This window comes from Tribolium madens, unplaced genomic scaffold (assembly GCF_015345945.1).
Source record: "Tribolium madens isolate multiple individuals breed KSU strain unplaced genomic scaffold, Tmad_KSU_1.1 Scaffold_7;HRSCAF=85;Tcas5.2_LG10, whole genome shotgun sequence".
Taxonomy (NCBI): Eukaryota; Metazoa; Arthropoda; class Insecta; order Coleoptera; family Tenebrionidae; genus Tribolium; species Tribolium madens.
The window spans coordinates 7028116-7047144 of record NW_025401050.1 but is presented as its reverse complement, the minus strand read 5'-3'; the positions used below and the strand labels follow the sequence as shown (position 1 = coordinate 7047144).

The 19029-nt window shown below is 35.0% G+C and overlaps 2 protein-coding genes across 4 annotated transcripts in view; one reads left to right on the top strand and one right to left on the bottom strand.

The window, feature by feature from the left end:
• LOC123010351 (disintegrin and metalloproteinase domain-containing protein 10) overlaps positions 1-11964 on the top strand; it is a 44538-nt gene extending 32574 nt beyond the window's left edge. Inside the window, exons 5-13 of one of the 3 annotated variants that reach the window (XR_006413097.1) lie at positions 267-598; positions 3014-3178; positions 6002-6382; positions 6436-6788; positions 6836-7241; positions 9899-10180; positions 10231-10375; positions 11712-11809; positions 11860-11964. Coding sequence is in view for 2 of the 3 variants with exons in the window: in XM_044407198.1 (XP_044263133.1) it covers positions 267-598; positions 3014-3178; positions 6002-6382; positions 6436-6788; positions 6836-7241; positions 9899-10180; positions 10231-10375; positions 10448-10554 (2171 nt within the window). In the remaining variant the exon portion in view is untranslated. Of the gene's footprint in view, positions 1-266; positions 599-3013; positions 3179-6001; positions 6383-6435; positions 6789-6835; positions 7242-9898; positions 10181-10230; positions 10376-10447; positions 11581-11711; positions 11810-11859 lie in introns of those variants that run through there. The other 2 variants (XM_044407199.1, XM_044407198.1) reach the window with 2 other exon arrangements.
• A 94-nt stretch (positions 11965-12058) lies between these two features.
• Positions 12059-15794, bottom strand: LOC123010350 (membrane-associated protein Hem). Its single transcript, XM_044407197.1, has 2 exons — positions 15653-15794; positions 12059-15602 (listed from the first exon to the last, which is right to left on the bottom strand). Exon 2 carries the CDS (start codon positions 15585-15587, stop codon positions 12219-12221), a length of 3369 nt encoding a protein of 1122 aa, XP_044263132.1. The 5' UTR covers positions 15588-15602; positions 15653-15794; the 3' UTR covers positions 12059-12218.
• Positions 15795-19029: the final 3235 nt, after the last annotated feature.

Below are 19029 nucleotides of genomic sequence, written 5' to 3'. Positions count from 1 at the left end.
TGATAAAATTGTTTCCGTGTCATTTCGGAGCTATTGAACCCACTTTCATCCACAATCTGCAGACACATTTCCATACATACTTTTTGTATGTAAATGAATCTCACTGTAATTAATTAACACCCCGCCTTAAGACACGACATGAAATATTTTTACGTGTTTTAGACACATCTCGAATGAGTCATTCGACGACCCAGAAAAATTTCTTTGTCTAGTTTATGCATATTCATAAATGGAATTAGGTCAAAAAATTGTCCCTTTTGTTTCAGGTCATTCAGCTGGATGTGGTATCACCGACGAGGTGATCCAGTGGATGGATCGGGTACAGAATTCGGGGGTGGACGATGAATCACCGCCGCCACCACCACCACCGCCCAAAGAGACATTCCGAAAACGTAAGAAAGTCGCCGATGGTGATAAAGTTCAATTCAAGTCCGTCGAAAATTACGAAGACAAGATCAGCAAGTATTCGAAAGAGGCGAACGAAGATCACGCGAGACATAAAAGGGCAACGCGAAGAGACGAAAACAAGAACACTTGTTCGTTGTACATCCAGACGGATCCACTCATCTGGAGGCACATCAGGGAGGGCTTTCCAGAGGTAAAAATCAATTTCGTTGCGAGATTGAGGAAGTTTTAATGACGTTTGAGGTAATGTGAGGACGAATTGTGACGAGTTGTTTCAATGGTGGTGTGAATTCTAAGGAATTTAGTTTCGCTTCAACGATCAGACGAAAGTTGGAGGCACTTTGTCACTAAGTAAATTACCGAATTTTTTTTTTAACCGTTTTTAGAGGTTTTGAGTAAATGAGTTGAAACTTTTATTATGTTTATGTCAATTATGGGTATAAAAGTATTGATTTTATTTGCATTTGTGATGTTTAATTAAAATGTAAAATGAAATAATTATTACATTTTAATTGTTTATTTAACATTTGGCTGATGTTTTGATTACATTAAATATGCCAAAGCTATCATTGCTTAAAATAAATTAATATTAAATGGTGCATTTTTCAATTTCGATTTTTTTTATAAGGCACTATTTTTTTAATATTGAATTGATTTTATTTGGGTTTTATCGTAATTGCAAATAGCACTTAATTTTTTTCAATAAACAACTCGTTAAAGTTTAATTATACTGATAATAAAACTACAACACCTATAAAATGTAAATATTTTCGTTTACATTACATTTCGATAATTTCAAATATTTTTGCTAAATTAATTTGATTTTGTATTTCCCTTAAATCGGCTCAATTTTTTTCAAAAATATTTGAGACGCTCAGAAAACTAGAACTTTCGTACGCACAGGAAATGCATTTGTCTATTTTTTTTTTTTGAACACAGTTTATTTTTATTTTCATTTTTATAAAATACTTTGAATTTACATCCGATTTTATTTTTGATTTTTTAATTTGTCAGTTTTTCGGAGATGATATTATACTCAGCGACACTAAAATTCTACATACCTGTACGATTTTCAAATTCGTGTAAAGATGGTTTAAGGGGCAAAGGGAAATAAAGCCATTAAATTCGTCGCGTTATTGGAAGAACTCTTCCTTGACTGTGCCATGCTTCCCACGCTCAACCAACAAGAATTCTTCGCCTGAAGAAGATACAATAAAAGTGTCGAAACGTCGCGACGAATTTAATGGTTTTATTTCCCTTTGTCAATCAAACCATCTTCTACGTAATCAGGTTATTTCAAGGACAAGAAACACAAAAATGGAGAGTTTTTATTTAATTAATGTGAATTAGGATAAATTTTTACAACTTATGGAGTTTCATAAAATCTTTTGAGAATATTGTTTTTGTTGATTATTAATAGTTTTATTTTTTCCTCGATTTTTTCATTATCTTAACTTTTTATAAAGTGTCAATCTACATACACCCATTGACACTAAAACTGACCATGACGCGGTAGGGTACGATAAAAACGATGCAAAACCAGTGTTAAAAGGACTAAAGGTGCATTTCTGTGATATTTGCATAAAAAATAAATGATTTTTCCAAATAAAGTATAAGTGATTGAGTCCCACACGAAAGACTATCTAACAATAATTGTCCCTACAAAAAAAAAACCTTTTAAAAGAATAAAACCATTATGAATCCGATATTATTTTGAAAGTCCAGAATATCATTTTTTATAGAGAATGTCCCAGAACTTGCGCCAGAGAGAAATAGTTTACCAAAAAGTGCAAAGAAAGAATTTACTTTTGCTTGCATAACAAAGTAGTAAGACTTTTTAAATATACAAATCACAGTGTAAGATTCCCACACCTAATTTCCACAAAACATTTGCGAATTTGATAGGATTTGATCACTGTTTCTAATTAGTAATTACTTTCCTAAATTTCGTAAAAGTGTTTAAATATGTAACTTTGCAGAAATTTTTAAAACTTCTTTTATTTTTTATTTTTTGATATATTTTTTTTAATTTATAAAAATATTTTAGTTTTTTTTAATTAGAAATTTTAATTTTACACAATTTGATTTGTAATTTATTCACTCGCGGTTCAATTAAATATTACAATAACAATCTTCTTGGCTACAGACGTCAGGAAATCTGTCGGATGTACATTCGAGGTACCTCGAATCGCATTTGACTGCATAAATTATTATCACCCTCCATGCACCGATGAATAATCCAACCTGTCCAATCCTCATGATCATGAACAAACAATAGCTACTGTATCCTTGAATATTCATAAGGAATTTTTTCGGCCCAAAAATCCTCATCACACACCATACATGTAATGTATATGTAATAAGATGATCATATTCAATTGGATTAGGTTGTAAACTAATTAGTGGATCACCATTGGAATTAATTTCGTAGGTGTACTCTACAACACATATTATCCATCCATGTTAGTACACCCCGAATTTAATTTATTAAAGCAATAAATTTCCGTTTTGGACCTGTCAGCTTATCACATTTCAACGACATTGCGTTCGAAATTAATTAACCGCGATATTTATTGCTCACTGTTTCAAAAAAAAAACATTTTTCTAGCATTCTGACCCGAAAAAGGAAAACGAAGTCAACGAAAAGACACGAGAAGAAATCTTGTCATTAATCGCACATCACGTCACTGCCGTTAATTATATTTATCGTGATACGAAATTTGATGGGAGAAGCGAACATCGTAATATCAAATTTGAAGTTCAAAGGATTAAGGTAAGGAGTCGGTATTGTTATTTTTGTAACGTATTTGCTTGGGGCCAGGGATAGACGAGGAAGAAGCTTTTGTCACTAAATAGGCTTTTGAGTTTTGAGTGTTTCAGACGCACAGTAAATGGCGCTTGATGACGCTTGGAAGGAACTCGAGAGCTAAAATTGAAGCTGAGATTAGTTCGGATAATTATAGTGGCAATTTTTATTTTTTTAAGTGCGGGGTTAATTTTTGGCGTTAAAACAACGCAGGAAATGCTTAGGGGGGGTTTCGGAATCATTCTTAAGCTTACACTTATAGTAATTTAGCCAAAAGCTTAAAATTTCAAAGTGATTTTTTTCATTTTGTTTCTCTCGTTTTTTCTGAAAATTAATTCTCACGAGAAATGTTTTCTTAAAAAGTAATTTTAATACAACTATTTCAGTTTTGGAAACATTTTTTTTAGTAAGTAACAATCAGGTTTCTGTTCATAACTTTGTCAAAAAATTATTTTAAAACAAAATTAAAATAAAACAAAAAACAGTTGCAAGTAGTCGCAGTTGCAGTTGTCATTATAAGCTGATTTTAAGTGAAAAACGTGAAAATTTTAAATGGATTTTACATACATCTTGAAGTTTGGCCATATTTTATATTAACAACTCATACATATGTATGATGATACAATATTCTATGAATAAATATTTTGTTCTTAATTTTTTCTAAACCTACAGATACATGTTTTTTTCTGAAACGTTGTTGACTTTGTCATAGCAGAAATTTAATATCAAAAGCATTTTAATTTTATACATTAAGTCTTAAAATTAAAAATTGAATAAAGATTAAAAGTGTTTTCTAAAATTTTCAAAAAAAACCTGTAAGTTTAATCATCCTATACAATACGTACTATAGAAATTTGTGGAAAATTATTTTTGTTATTTAAATCAAAATCCTAATAGTTCGTGGAAAAAGTTTGGGCCTGTATATTGTGTACAGTCTGTTCCGGAAATAATTGAAAAAAAAAACAACTTTTTTCGTTCTAAAAATTGTTGAGCTATACAGGGCGATTTAGAAAAGATAATGAACCTGACGATCTGGCGATGCAACTCAAAAAACAAATTTCATTTACGTATTTGAACCTATTTAGATTAGGATTTGCAAGTTGAATCTAAGTTATCATCTTATGTCACTCTGACATCAACGCAGAGAACCATCATTAGTACCATTCAGTTCTATCGGAATGATAGACATTAGAGAAGTCTTTTCGTTGTAAACTCAATACAAAATGTATGAAAGAATGAAACATTAAAGGTAAGCAAACAGTTTTTTTTTATAAACCATAAAATGCTTGTCAGAGTAACATAAGATAACTTGGATTACAAATGCAAATCGGAATTAAAATTAGATCAGGACGTAAATGAAATTTGTTTTTTGGGTTCCATCGCCAGAACGTCGGGCTCACATCTTATCTGAATCACCCTGTATTTCACAATTGTTACATTAATACAATACAGTGAGTGGCAAAATTATGGAATAATCTTATTAAAACTGAAAATATTTTCAACTTGATTTAAAGTTTTACATTTTTTGGTTTTTGAGTAATGACTGCATCGCCATTTTTTTATGGAAACCCCTAATTTTTTTAGCCTTTTTGATAGATACTTTAATTGTCGAAATGACAACACCAAAATATTAAATATTACATCAAGTTTTCGAAAAAAAAATCGTTACAAAAGTGAAATAATATCAACAAAACACAAACATACAATTTATGTTGAGAATTTGGTATTTTTAAAACGAAAATTGACCTGTTCGAGTATTTTTGTCAAAACAAAATATTTATAATACTCGTGGTATTATAACTGATTATTTCATAATTTTGCGCTTACTGTATATTTGCTTTGCAATATTTCAAACGAACCAACATAAACATTATTGAATTACCCTGCATGGTGTAATTTAAATTTTTTTGTCACAACACCAGAGACAACTCCAGTTTTGGAGCTTTTTGTTGTACAGTCTGTCCTGGAAGACTAGATAATTTAGTTTTTTTGAGTTTTGAATCGATTTCGTGTATTCTGTTGAAAAATTGTCACTATACAGCGTGCGCCAGAACTCGCGCCCTATAGAAAAATGCCATGTGTGGTAAGATACCAGGAATATGGAAAAACTGTTAAAATTCTATCTGTAAAAATTTCGAAGTTATGAGAGTTTAAATTTTGCACTTTGACTTTATTTATTCTTATTGGAAAAATAATTTTCCAAGTTTTTTTGCTACAGTCTATTAGATGAGTAAACAAGGAAGCTATATCCTAAATTGTAACTTTGTTTAATGTTATTTGTGGCTTTTATTGGCAAAATTTTTGTACCTTTACTAAATAATTATAAAAAAAACATACAAGATTATCAGTATCATGAAATAGACATAAAAAATGTCAAATGTCAAAATTTTTTAAACATTTTTTCATTGTTCCTGGTATCTTATCTTACTTTGCGAGTTTTGACACCCTGTACTAATCTTCACACGCAATAGAGTTTCTTGCTTAGCGTATTTGTTGTGTACACAATCTCGATCGAATCGAAGTCGGTTGAAAGGAAATTTTTACTGTAGCTCGGCACTCAAGATTTTATAGCAAAAAAACTTTATCAAATAAATTTCCACTACAAGCTGAAGTTAAACACGGAATTGTGACTCGTATATCACGATATTGTATTTCGAGTTTTTTCACTCGTATCTTGAAACTAATTGGAGTAGTTGTTTCATATGTCTGTAGTTTTTTACACCCTTATAAGAGATTCAATTTGGTCTCTCAGTACTTTAAAATAACGAAAGTTTCAATTAATATTTTCAGATCGACGATTATTCTTCCTGTAGCTGCAAGCGATGTCCCGAAATGAATCAATTTTGTTTAGAAAACATCGACGTTAGTAATTTCCTAAATATCCATTCGTTGGGTAATCACGAGGACTTTTGTCTGGCTTATGTCTTCACGTATCGGGATTTCACGGGAGGTACTCTGGGTCTGGCTTGGGTCGCAAGTGCGTCGGGGGCTTCCGGAGGTATCTGCGAGAGATACAAGACTTACACTGAAACAATAGGAGGCATGTATCAGTCAACGAAGCGCTCCTTAAACACAGGGATCATCACTTTCGTCAACTATAATAGCAGAGTGCCCCCTAAAGTGTCCCAACTGACTCTAGCGCACGAAATCGGCCACAATTTTGGCTCTCCTGTAAGCAACTTTATGCTAAAAATATACGAAAATTATAATTTTTTGTTTATTAGCATGACTATCCGCCCGAGTGCCGTCCCGGGGGCCTCAACGGCAACTTCATAATGTTTGCCTCGGCAACAAGCGGCGACCGCCCCAACAACAGCAAATTTTCAAGTTGTAGCGTTGGCAACATCTCTAATGTTTTAGACGCCATCGAAGACAATAAAAAACGCAATTGTTTCACAGCTTCAGCTGGTGCTTTCTGTGGCAATAAAATCGTAGAAGCAGGAGAAGAGTGTGATTGTGGTTACGACGACAACGAGTGTCAAGACAAATGTTGTTATCCTCGTCTTGTCAGCAATCAAGATAAACAAGAGAATGCATCGGCGAAAGGCTGTCACCGGCGACGTGGTACCCAATGCAGGTAAGTCCAATTACAGCTTTCTGTAATTTTGTGTAATTTTTGCTTAGTCCTAGTCAAGGGCCGTGCTGTAGTGGCGACACCTGTCGCTTTGTCCCTCTCTACTTCGGCGAGGTTTGCAAGACCGAATCGGATTGTTCGATGTCGTCGAAATGTGATGGAAAGTCGGCTGAGTGTCCTCAGCCCCAGCCTCGGCCTGATAAAACTCGGTGCAATAATGGAACACAGTTGTGTATTAAGGGGGAGTGTTCAGGGTCTATTTGTCTTGAATGGAACTTACAAGCTTGTTCGATTACCTCACAAGGTAATCCAAATATCGATAAAAGAAAATTGTGCGAGTTGGCTTGTCAAAACGGAACAGATGTGTGCCGAAGTACGAGCGAATTTGCTGAAAAAGTCGGGCTTCCACCAGGTGGGATCAGTTTAAGGCCGGGAGCACCGTGCGATAATTTTCAGGTGAGTTGATAACTAGGGGATTAGGTGGGAAGGATACGATCTTGGTTGGGTGATTTAGGGGATTTCGACAAAGATGAGTAAATTGAGGTCGAGGGTGGAGTTGGAATAAGACGACTCTCAAATGTTTTAAGCATTCTTGCTCAATTTTTAATCACTCGAAATGATTATTTGACGTAACGTCACTGAATTGATTAATGGATAATTACCCGTAAAATATCTTGAAGTTGTGAGAAATTTGTTGTTTTTATTTCCATGAAATGACGATACTGTAATAGATCATAAATTTTCTCGAACTACTTACTAGCTTACTTTTGAAGTATCAGTTTTATATTGTGATTATATTACTCACACGGTTAGAAAAAAATAATCATCGGCTGACATAATAAAACTGAATTTAGTTTCTTACATGGCTTTTTTCATTATAATTATTCCGTGCCAATAATATAGTATACTATTGTCGATAGTTAGTCTGTGATTTGGAAAATAACGGAATAATATTCTATATCATTATAATTTTTTTTGTTTCTTATCTTGTAACATAATGACGTTTTTAGTAATTTTTATGTTTTTTACAATGTCCAATTACTGTTGACACAATGTTTAGGAAATTGAAGAAAAAATTATCCGCAAACGTCACAAAAGTGCCCACTTTTATGTCTATAAATATCACAAGTAAAAGTGTTACCTTTCAGCCATGGAGTAAAAATTCTATTTTTGCAACTAAATGTTTTTACTTTTTCTATAACTTCATTGATATTTTATCATTGTTCTTTCTTTCTTGTCTCTTTCGCTACTTTAGTAATTTCTAGAGAGATACATTGTAGATCATCATCAACACTAACTGTACTACTTAAATTAATAAACACCTTCGGAAATTTCAACACAAATTCCAATACTAACACTGGATGTTTGTTTATAAGCTTTGTTATGATTTCATTGCTTGCAAAGCGTCCTGATTATTTTGTTCATTTACTTGCTAATTATAGTATTGCTTTTTACTCACGATCTGAATGCGTTTGCGGATAAAATAGTGTATGTTATTCGGAGTAAAAGTGAGTTTATGTAGTTCAGCTGAATTATTTAATAAATAAACGTTCAGCTTAGCTACAAGAACTATCACTTTTAAAAAATTACTATTTTCCAATTTAGACAAATCTTATAAAGCAATGTTTGTCTTACAATACATTTTCACAAATTTGGGAATCAAAGCATATTATCAAATAATAAATGCTGTCACTAACAACAAAACAAATACAATTTTAAAAAAAAAGAATAACTTTGAACAATACTTTTTATTCTAAAACAATTTCGAATATTATTTTATTGTGACATGTAACAAATAATAAACAATCAATAAATAAGTGTTTTTTAATAATAAAATTTGTTAATGATGGGCTGGGTTATTTAACATCAAATAAAACAAAGCACTCATATTTTGTTTTAATGGGAATATTGGGAAAATTATGAAATATTTATTAAACAAAATGGTATCCGATGTGATGCTTTTGTTGTAAATTCAAATGTAAAATTTATTGTATAATGTTATTTACAATATTATTATCTCTGTTAATAAACCCAGATTCGTTTATTAAAAAAAAATAAAGTTTGTTTCTAATTGCCATGGACAAGTGGCCTGTGATTTTAAAATTAAGTTGGCTAAATTGAATAATTTCTGTTTTTCACTGCCACTTTTGATCAGAAATTTATTCAGTGCATGGTATTATTTAAATTTGGTTGTTTATGTTAGTTTTCTTGCGAGGTAAAATTTATTAAATGGAAAATAGAACGATTTTTTCCGTTTTTAGCCACATGTGCGATAGTGGAGAATTAAACTCATTTAAAAGTATCCATTGTCAAATCTCGTCTCATCACAAAATCGAACTATAATTACGTTACCGCAAATACAAAATCGGTTATTCATTTAAAGAGAATTTAACGCGAATGAAATTAATTACATTGCAACGAGTAGTTTAAAATTAAATTACAACACTCATATTTCATTACAGAAAAAAACTAATTAAATACCCCAACTGTATGTAAATTTCTGCGATAAGAACAAATCCTAATCGAATCGCGCCACAAAGCTTCACAAAGTAGTTATGGAAATTATCATTAATGAAGTGATCCAATCCACCAAGTTAAATTGTATTTGCAAAGTTGTGCGAAATTGGGACATTTCTGCCCTCGGAACATCCGAATATGAGTCATTAAACTGTGCGAAAACTATATTATTAAAGGTTTAGTTCTTTTGGTTGCAACAAGCATCGAGGTTTGTTTACAACACGATCTATCGTTACGTGATTAAAGTTACTAACTAGATTAGAATTTTGTTGAAAACAAACGGATACCAACTGCAAAAACACAAGTCAGGCACGGAGCAAAGTTTATGTGACAGTTGAGAATTTTTTACTCTAAAAAGTGGCATAACTGCTTTACTTTTAATGAGAAAGTCAATTTTTTGAATCATTTTTTTTAGTTATTTTAAGTAATACAGTTGGTAATTCACCGGTTTCCATGCCAATCAATTTTGTTTATTTGTTGTTTTTGCAACAACGTTGTATTTAGTGTGTTTGGTATGTTTTTCCGTTGAAATATCATTTTTGCCCAATTTTTGATATTTTTCACGTCACTCTGTATATTACTTTTTAAAATTCCAGGGCTACTGTGACGTTTTCCTCAAATGCCGAGCGGTGGACGCTGACGGCCCCCTAGTCAGATTAATGAATCTCTTGTTGAACAAGGAGACGTTATTGAGCGTCGCCCAATGGATAACGAATTACTGGTGGGCGGTCCTGTTGATGGGCATTGGATTTATCATTTTCATGGGTCTGTTTATTAAATGTTGCGCCGTACACACGCCATCCTCCAATCCGAAGAAACGTCCAGCGAGACGCATTAGCGATACACTTCGCAGACCCATGAACACGCTTCGGCGAATGGTAAGAATGTACCATGACGGGTTGGCGAGTCTGAATCATGGTTTTTGCAGCGACACCACCAGAATGGGGCGCAACATGCGTCACCCCATGGACCTGTAAATAGTCGAAGTCGGAGTGAAAGGTCGACGAGACCCAGTGCTAGTCAAGGGCCCCGGCCGGGCTACGGGGAGGGGAGGGGACACTACGCGCCGAAAGGTAAGGCAGTTTTGGTTCAAGAGCGTAGAATACTAATTTTTGCATGATTATTTCCTCCCACTTGATTAATAGAGTATTCCTCATTAGCGACAGCGCCCCCTTCCGGTTACAACCGTCAAAACCACCCATACGCAGGCGCGTACGACCGTAACGCCTACGAGATGCGTCACAAAGTTTGACAGAACGGTCAAGTCGGGGCAGTTCGGGTGTCTCCGCCGCCCGATTACCCCGGCACACCGATGGCCAACATACATTTCGAGGGTCCCATGGCACAAACGTCGAACAAACATAAGAACACTAGTGTACAGGGTGGCTCAACTTAACAAACTCGTGTTCTGTGATCGATTAGAACCACGAATCAATAAAAAAGTGTGTGTGATATTACGAAACTCGAAATGATTGAAAACGGGTGCATTTATCTATAGTCACCTAGATTTTAAGAATGAGTTTTTATGGTATTAGTTGGCTTCCGATGAAAGGCTGAAACGGATTTGCGATTTTTAATCTGCCAACTCGATTTTTAATTTATTTATTCGCCATTTCTGCACCAAATGATTAGGTTTTAGGTTTACGTACATATCCGAACAAATTTATCGATCAAATTTTTCGATTATGGAGGAATTGAATTTTTTTATTGTGAATTCGGTTTGTCCATAATTTTGTCGATTACATCACAGCTGCGTTTTTGAAAATTGTTGAAATTTCGTGCAGAGATCTCATTTTAAATGATTTGTCCTGAAATTTGCTATTTTAATATAATTAAGGGACACAATTTTACATTTAAAACATTGTTGAATTTCAGGAAATTGTGATACAAATCTAATTTGCTGTTTTGTAATGTCTCAATGGAGAAATCTATATTTGATGCTGAAAATCTGTATTAATGAAATTGTAAAATATTGATATATTATGTAAATATTGGAAAATAATTGTTTTTATATGAAGTATGTATCATATTCTTCACCTTTGTTTTAGAGTAGTGGATTTTACCTATGTCTAGCATTTGTTTGATTTTTTTGACGACGTATAATTGTATCAGATTTTTTATTATGCTAGTAGGTACAATCCAACCTCGATGACCAATAATTGTTGTGCATGTCGCTTAATACATGTACCAAAGTCATTGGATGACTCTATAATACTGTGAATAAATAAATGTGTTATTGTCAAATGTAAAATAAAAACAAAGTCATACATTTTTCACACGAACGGTATTTATTTACCATCAATCCACCAACCCTAATTCCACAATTTGAAAAAAGTTGGCCAGGACGGGTGCCCGCGACCTCTAACGGACGATTACAAAACAACGCCATTAAAATTATGCTATTTTCAGGATAATATTGTTCGTAACCATTTCTGAATTCTGCTATTTTTATTTTTGAATGGAAGGACATGCCACAAGTGGAATCGCCAAAAAGTAAACAACCTTAGGTGAGTAGGGTAGGTAGATTGCTTCAGATATTTAAAATAGTTCGTTTCAGTACAAATAGTGTTTTTTGTGATTAAGTGAACTTTTTTCCAACATGTTTTGTGCCTCACTTTTCTTTAGAAAAGTCAGTGTTTGTAATTAAAGTTACGTTCTTTCAGATTTCTGTTTTTTTTTAATGTAGGTAAACAACTGAATAAGAATACAATTCTAGGGTGGCGTGGGAAAAAGTGGTATTAATAAATAAAAGACAATTTGATATAAAAAATTACAATACATGTAACATATAAATGCGCTGTAATTAAACATAAGGTACTTAAATAATCTTAAACATGAATTGCGTTACGATTGTTGTATCTTCATAGACATTTGTAGTGAAATAAATACTTAACCTAACTGGAATTGGCACTGAATCTAGGCCAACAATTGCTCTTGTTTATACACCGCGTGATAGGCATTCCTGATCAGTGCATAGGGGAAGCAGGACTCTAGCAAATCCATTGTCAGAAACGGCGACTCTTGCACGATTTGATCCAACAACAAATACACACTCTCTCTATTTTTCGTCGCTTCCTTATCAGCCTCCTGTCCCAATCTGAGCAAACTCGAAGAGGCCAACGCTAGAAACTCCTTCATCCGGTCCTCCATATCCCCCTGATTACAAATCGTGAACAACGCCCCGAAAATATGATTCACCGCCAAGGCCATACAATGAATATTATTCGTATGCCCCTCCAGGGACGCTCTATAAAACGACTGTTCTTGCTTGGCCAACTTCGGAATCGACACCGCTACAAACACCATCAGTAGACACGTGATCAAGTGCTCATCACTCTCCACTTCCGGTTTTTGCAACTTGAGAGCGTTGACCAGTGTCGGGTCCACTTTACACGGAATCCCCGCGGCTGAGCACATCTCACTCACGACCTTCAACGGATCACCGCTTGGCAAGTGGTGGCGGAAGTCAAGAATCGAGCTCAGGAGGAACGGGATTCTCTGCTCAAGAACGTCCGTGAGACACGATTGAGCCAACTGGCGGAAACTCAGTATCACTCCAACGATTGTCATCCGTTGGAGGACATTCTCAACACTTGTCAGTTTCTTGAACTGTTCTTTCATCACTTCGGGTTTGTCGAAATTGGTCCGGAGCAACAAAAGAACCTCTTTATTGGCCTCGGCTAGTTTTTTCAACTCGATGACTTGACTGGCGATGTGCCACATCAACGTCTCACTCAATTGTTTCATGCCGTAGGGACCGATCAGCTCGGCGAGGGCTCTGAGCTCGTTAACGTCTGAGTATTCCTCAGGATTGAAGGGAATGGCCGCCTCGGCAGTGAGACAAACGAACGAGCGTTGATTCATCGAGAAGATTATGTTGCCAGCACTGACACGTCGGAGCAACACCTCGGAATACCATTGGGTGTAAATCGCAGCGATTGTTTTCTCGCCGTGACTGTCCATAGGTTGGGTCTGTTGCAAGAGACAATTGTTAAACACTCGGGTTATGTCAATATGGACGTAGTTTTCAACGGTTTGAAGGACATTCATGTATGCACGAACGCTAACCAAAAGCTCGGAAGGTTTAGCGATTTCGTTCGTATCAGCGTTGTACATGACCATGCCGACCAAAGCCCGCGCAAAACGATTCTCCAAATGTTGGTGCAAGTACTCCCTAGGGGCGAAAGTATACTCCCAAACATTTATATTCGAAAAATAGTTAATAGCGTAGCAGAGCTCAGTCAACGCCATGTGTAATTTATCCATAGTCGTCAAATTCTCCCGTGTCTTTCTATAACTCTCCTTGCCTGGCTTCTCAATCTCGATGGTATTCTTCTTATTCTTCTCTTTCTTCTTCCGGTTCATTTGTTGCGAAATTAAGTGGGCACAGTTTTTCGGTAGGAGTTTATCGCTCATTTTACACTGGGCGTCGCAAATAGCCGTAATAATATTCTTCGCTTCTTTTGCCATCTCATCCAAGAAGACGTTGACCACTGAGAGGCTCCTCTCGCGGATGTGGTGACGCTCCTCCGGACACAACTCGTGAGTGCAGTGTTGGAAGTGGGAACAAATCGAGGGAAAAGCGACAATGAAGCGATTCTGAGCCGGAAACTCCAAACACATGTGGAACTGGTCCTCGAAAATCCGGTTGTAAAAACAGAAAATCGACAAATCAGAAGTCTCGACTAACATCTCATCCAAGTTGTCGACCATTTTAGAGTGAAATTGCACATTGTCCAAAAACTGGGCCAACTCCCGATTCTCCATGATCCTCAAGACGGCGTTACCCGTCGACATGTACGCCTGCAAGCGAAACCAATCCAAGCGAAAAGCGAAGAAATTGAACGTTTCGTTATCTTCGACTTGTTTGACCGAAAGACCGGATATGGTGTTACACAAAGAGGATAAAATGATACACTCGTCTTCACCCACCGAACCCAAATTTTTCTGTATCATGTCTTTCAAGACAAGAGCATCGAAATGTGATAAGTATTGAACGTAATATCTTTGCATGACTTGGCTATACTTTCGCACCAAGACTCTTAAATCCTCCATATGGAAGAGCAGTTCTGGTAGGTGTCTATCAACCAAATCCTCGGTGGATTTGCCCTTATTTTTTTGTTGTGGCGGGTTGTCATTGTGTCGCAACAACCATAAAACCTCATCCCTCGCGTAACACAAACCCATGAAAACCATTAGAGCCTTCGGCCCTAAAAGACCAGGCTGGTCCATTAAAATCAATCCCAACTCTTTAAGAGCCGTCCTTAGGAACTTCCTGCGTTCACGGTGCCTATACCCAGCCTTCTGGATCGCTTGACTGTGGCAATCTTTAACTTCCGACACTCTTTTACTATAACCCTTGATGGTATCAAAATAACCACAAATATATTGATGGGTGTAGATAACTTCGTCCCGGAATAACGGCAAGACCCAAGACGATTCAAGCGCGTTTATCCATAATTTATTCAAGTGGTCGTGTTGCAAATTTGGGTGAATTAATAGCAAACCAAAGACAATCCAACGCTCCATCGTGTCGAGTGATAAGTACTCGCAAGACATCCGGTCGGCCATGACCGGTTTTAGGAGCGAAGCAGGGTTGCCAACGAGACTCAATTTCAATTCCGAGCGCCATTTATCGGCTGAGACATTCCTGAGGGTGTAAATGGACGAAAGCGAGTTTAAGGCGCTTAAAAGTAGCTTCGTGTGGGGGACAAACTCCTCACATAGTTTTTTAAACGGAATTTCATACTCCATTATCATATTGCCCAACCGCGGGAAACTCGAATCTGGAGATGAATGTACGATCTCATAAGCCGCATTAAACAGCCCCAAAACGGCCTTCCGGTCCTCAACACGAGACAACAACACCATCAACGACACGTAGGTCGTGACTAAATCAAGGTAGTGTTTGGTGAGTTCAAAGTTCACCGAAATGTCTAACTCGATTTGGAAGGCCCCCATGCAGGTTAATAACTCACAAACGTGGTCTTTGAAGTCAAGCAAATCGACAAAGGTATAGTAATAGAGTGACAAGGATTTGATTATTTCATTCCTGAGGCCTTGAATTGCCGTTAAATTCTTACTGTCGACGTTCGGAAACCGGCGCACGATGCTTTTAATCGAAGATTCCAAATTTTTGTCTGAGAGAAACCCCGGTTTTGATTTGGCGTCTCCGCAGGCTTTTTTGATGTTGTATATACGGGTGAGCATACCAATGCCTCTATCGTTAAGAATAATCAGTTTTTCGGCGATTTTTCGCTCGCTGGGGGCGAGAGGACGGGCCATTTTGATATCAGTTTCCTGTCAATTAGTTAGGGTTATGAAATAGTAAAAAAGGGTGTGAAGCGTACCTTCGGCCCGGATGTAAGTTATTAATTGATGATGACGTGTTATTTCATCGTTTTTTTAGAAAATTAATAATGTTTGGTTTGTTGGTTAGCGAAATGTCAAACAAATGTCAAAAACAAGGCGGTGACGCTAGGGATTTTAGCCTGTTTTTGGTGGCAGTCTGGATCCATTGAAGTGTAAAAACTAAACTGCGCAAACTCAATGAGTTGACTAAAATAGATAATTGTAATAAATCGAACAAATGTTTATTAAATAGAGTTTTTAAAACGCAACATAACAAATTGTTAACACAATTGGTCATAAAAACTGTGATTGATTGTCAAATTGAAAATGGTTAGGTTTTTACAGAACTCTTTTTTCGTAAATGTCTAATTTTTCCCACCATTTTGAATTTATCTGATTAATTTGTTCGTTGTGTTTTTTCTGAATTTGTTCTTGCGTTGTTTTATCTGAAAATGACGTCTCTAATTGTTTACAGTGTTCTAATGTGGATATTGATTTTAGTTTCGTTGAAATTTCATCAATACTTGAACACAGTTTTTTAATTTCTTCCTTTTTCTTCATATTTGATTGTAGTCTCTTCTGAAATAAATTTATTTCTTCTAAAACCTGCTTTACTGGTATTAATGTTTCATCATTCTTTATACTGTTTTAATAAAAAAATTAATAACGTGTCAGTACCTTAAAAGTTGTTTGCTTACTTTTGGTTCTCGTCTGTTTTCATAGCCACTTTGTTCTTCAATAAATATCTCCTGACACATTTCTGTATAATAATAGCTGCTTCGTTTTCTTTCATGGAAAAAGCTTATTTCTTAAATATTTACCCTGGAAAATAAATAACTTTGAAAGTTTAACGTTTTGTTTACCTATAACCCACCTTGTGAGGAAACTTTGTGTAATAATTGACAGTCGTGTTTGTTTTCAAAGGTGTTGCTAAGGAACGTATAAATGATGGCAATGAAGTAACCCAAGTGGCGCCGTAAACTTTTATAATGGAGGTGTGAGTGCTGTTTTCTAACTCCGAAAACAAATAAAGATTAATTCTGACAAAATAAAAAAGGAATTTTGCCAAACTAAATCGATAAATTAATGTTGCAACGTGTTATGCAAATCTAGTAGCCTTATAAATCATTTTATAAAAATCATAAAACACAGGAAAGGAAAAATAAGTTGTCCCTTGACATTTTAATAACTACAATGTTTAAGCTCCCGCTTTTTGTTAGTAAATACAAAGTTACGTATGCATTTTTCTTATCACACTTTTTAGTTGCGGAAAATGTAGGCCAAGATTAAAATGATTTCGCTGGTATATTGTGTTATAAATCTACAAGAAAAAATCTCGAGAATTATAATGACGCAGAAATAAAAATTTTATAACTTTGGCAAGACGCGAACCGTTGAAAATTTTATTGCGGGTTTACAATATATTACATTGTTTTATATCGCTTTTAAGATGGTATACTTGTCATTTAAAAAAAAAACATAAAATAAATTCAAATTTTTTATCACTAGAATGGTGGCGCCATCTGAAACTTAAAATATTTTTTAAATTCTCGTAGAATTAAAAGCCATTCATCACTCTTTTTCACCTAATATTCTAATTGCGGCGGGATTAAAGCCAGAGAAATAATTATAATTTCGAAGAGAGTTTTATCCAACTTTGTGTAATTATTGTCTACTTAAAAGCTCTGCGAATTTTTCACTCAAACTTTTGTGAATTCAATCATTAAACTCCGTCATTACATTCACTTACCGCAGGAGCTATGAAGTAGATCCCTTGGCAAGATTTTAGAATTCGTTATGTTTGTGCATCTTGCCAAGAAGCTTAATTTTTAAACAGCGACTGTTGCATCCGGAAGCTTAGTAATCACTTTTCTACCGGAACGGTCATTATCGTAAGTTGGCGGCGGCGCATTTTAAATTAAAACATGTTGACAGGAAAGTCTTTCTCGAAGGGGAAAATGACATTTTCCGACAAGCCGTGCTCGTAAATGTTGCATAATTTATTAACGGCTGGACTCAGTGTACACACGATGAGATAACAATATTGATTGGACAATGTATACATACATTTATGTGTATATTGCTAGTTCACATTTACCTCAATCTGTCATGTTACGATCATATTTAATTACTATAAATTTCGGCTGAATTGGAAATTTGAATTTCGACGCAATTTGCATACGTCAATAAAATTAACTCAAACTGAGTTACACGAAATTAAAAATAACAGCAAATGGATCAATTATAATCTGAATTGTTCAATCACTTTATAAATATTTAGCAATTTCTACTTTTAAAATACAAAATGTCAATGGAATATTGATACTAGATATTCACCTAAAAATAAAATTAAGAAGCGTAGCCAAATACGTGTAGGAAGTAACACAATCAAAAGATGGCACTGTCAGTCAAAAACTACAGATTATTCTGCTAATTGCTCTATCTGCTTTCTCTATCTGTTTTTTCCTGAAAAATATAAAAAACATTTCCTTGACGGAAAATTTTTTGAATACTGTAAAAGGTGCAAAATTATAACAATAACGACTCAGTCTTAGACAGGCTCCCGTACGAGTTGCTTGAATTGTAATAATTGTCCGAATAAATTACTTATTTCGGGGTTCAATGCGAAATGGTGTGTACGTGTTGGGTATTTTAGAGTGCCTAATAGACATTTAGTAGTGCGCGATTTTTAATATTCTGAGTTATTAGTGAGTGTAAATGGGGGAAATGGAGGGAGCAATCGTGCTACAAGGATCCGAATTAAAGGGTTAGTAAACGATACTTTTTATTTTTTTAAGAAAAACAACATTTAAATTCTATTTAATATTTTCAACTGATTTATTAACACATTGAACTGATTTTGTGTTTCTTTATTTCAGTGGGTCCGTTTTAGAAGCAGAAGCGAATTGCTACAAAAGGTAGCAGAAGAAGATGCCATATAAGGTCTGTCAAGTAAATAAATCTCTTTAAAGATAAGTCTATGATATTATTTTTATTATAATTTAGGAAACTAATTTTGTGTTTTAAAAGTGAGGGACGTTAAAAGATGCATATGTATAAAACGTAGAAGAAATCTTAGTCAATATTCCAGATACTCGACAAAAGCACATAAAATTTGTTGTTTGAATGATAACAAAGAAAAAGCGTATTAGTCTATGTTTAAACATTCATATTGTGAAAAACAACTTTGTATAAAACGTTATTTTCGACATTTTTAAAATCAACGTGAAATTAGTCAAATATTTTATAGTATATTACATAACGAGCACTGAAAGTGATAGATAACGCACAAGCGGGAAAGTTGCGCACGAGGCGTTAGCCGAGTGCAGGCAATCCCGCGAGTGCGTTAGACACTTTCCTGTAAGTTTTGTACACT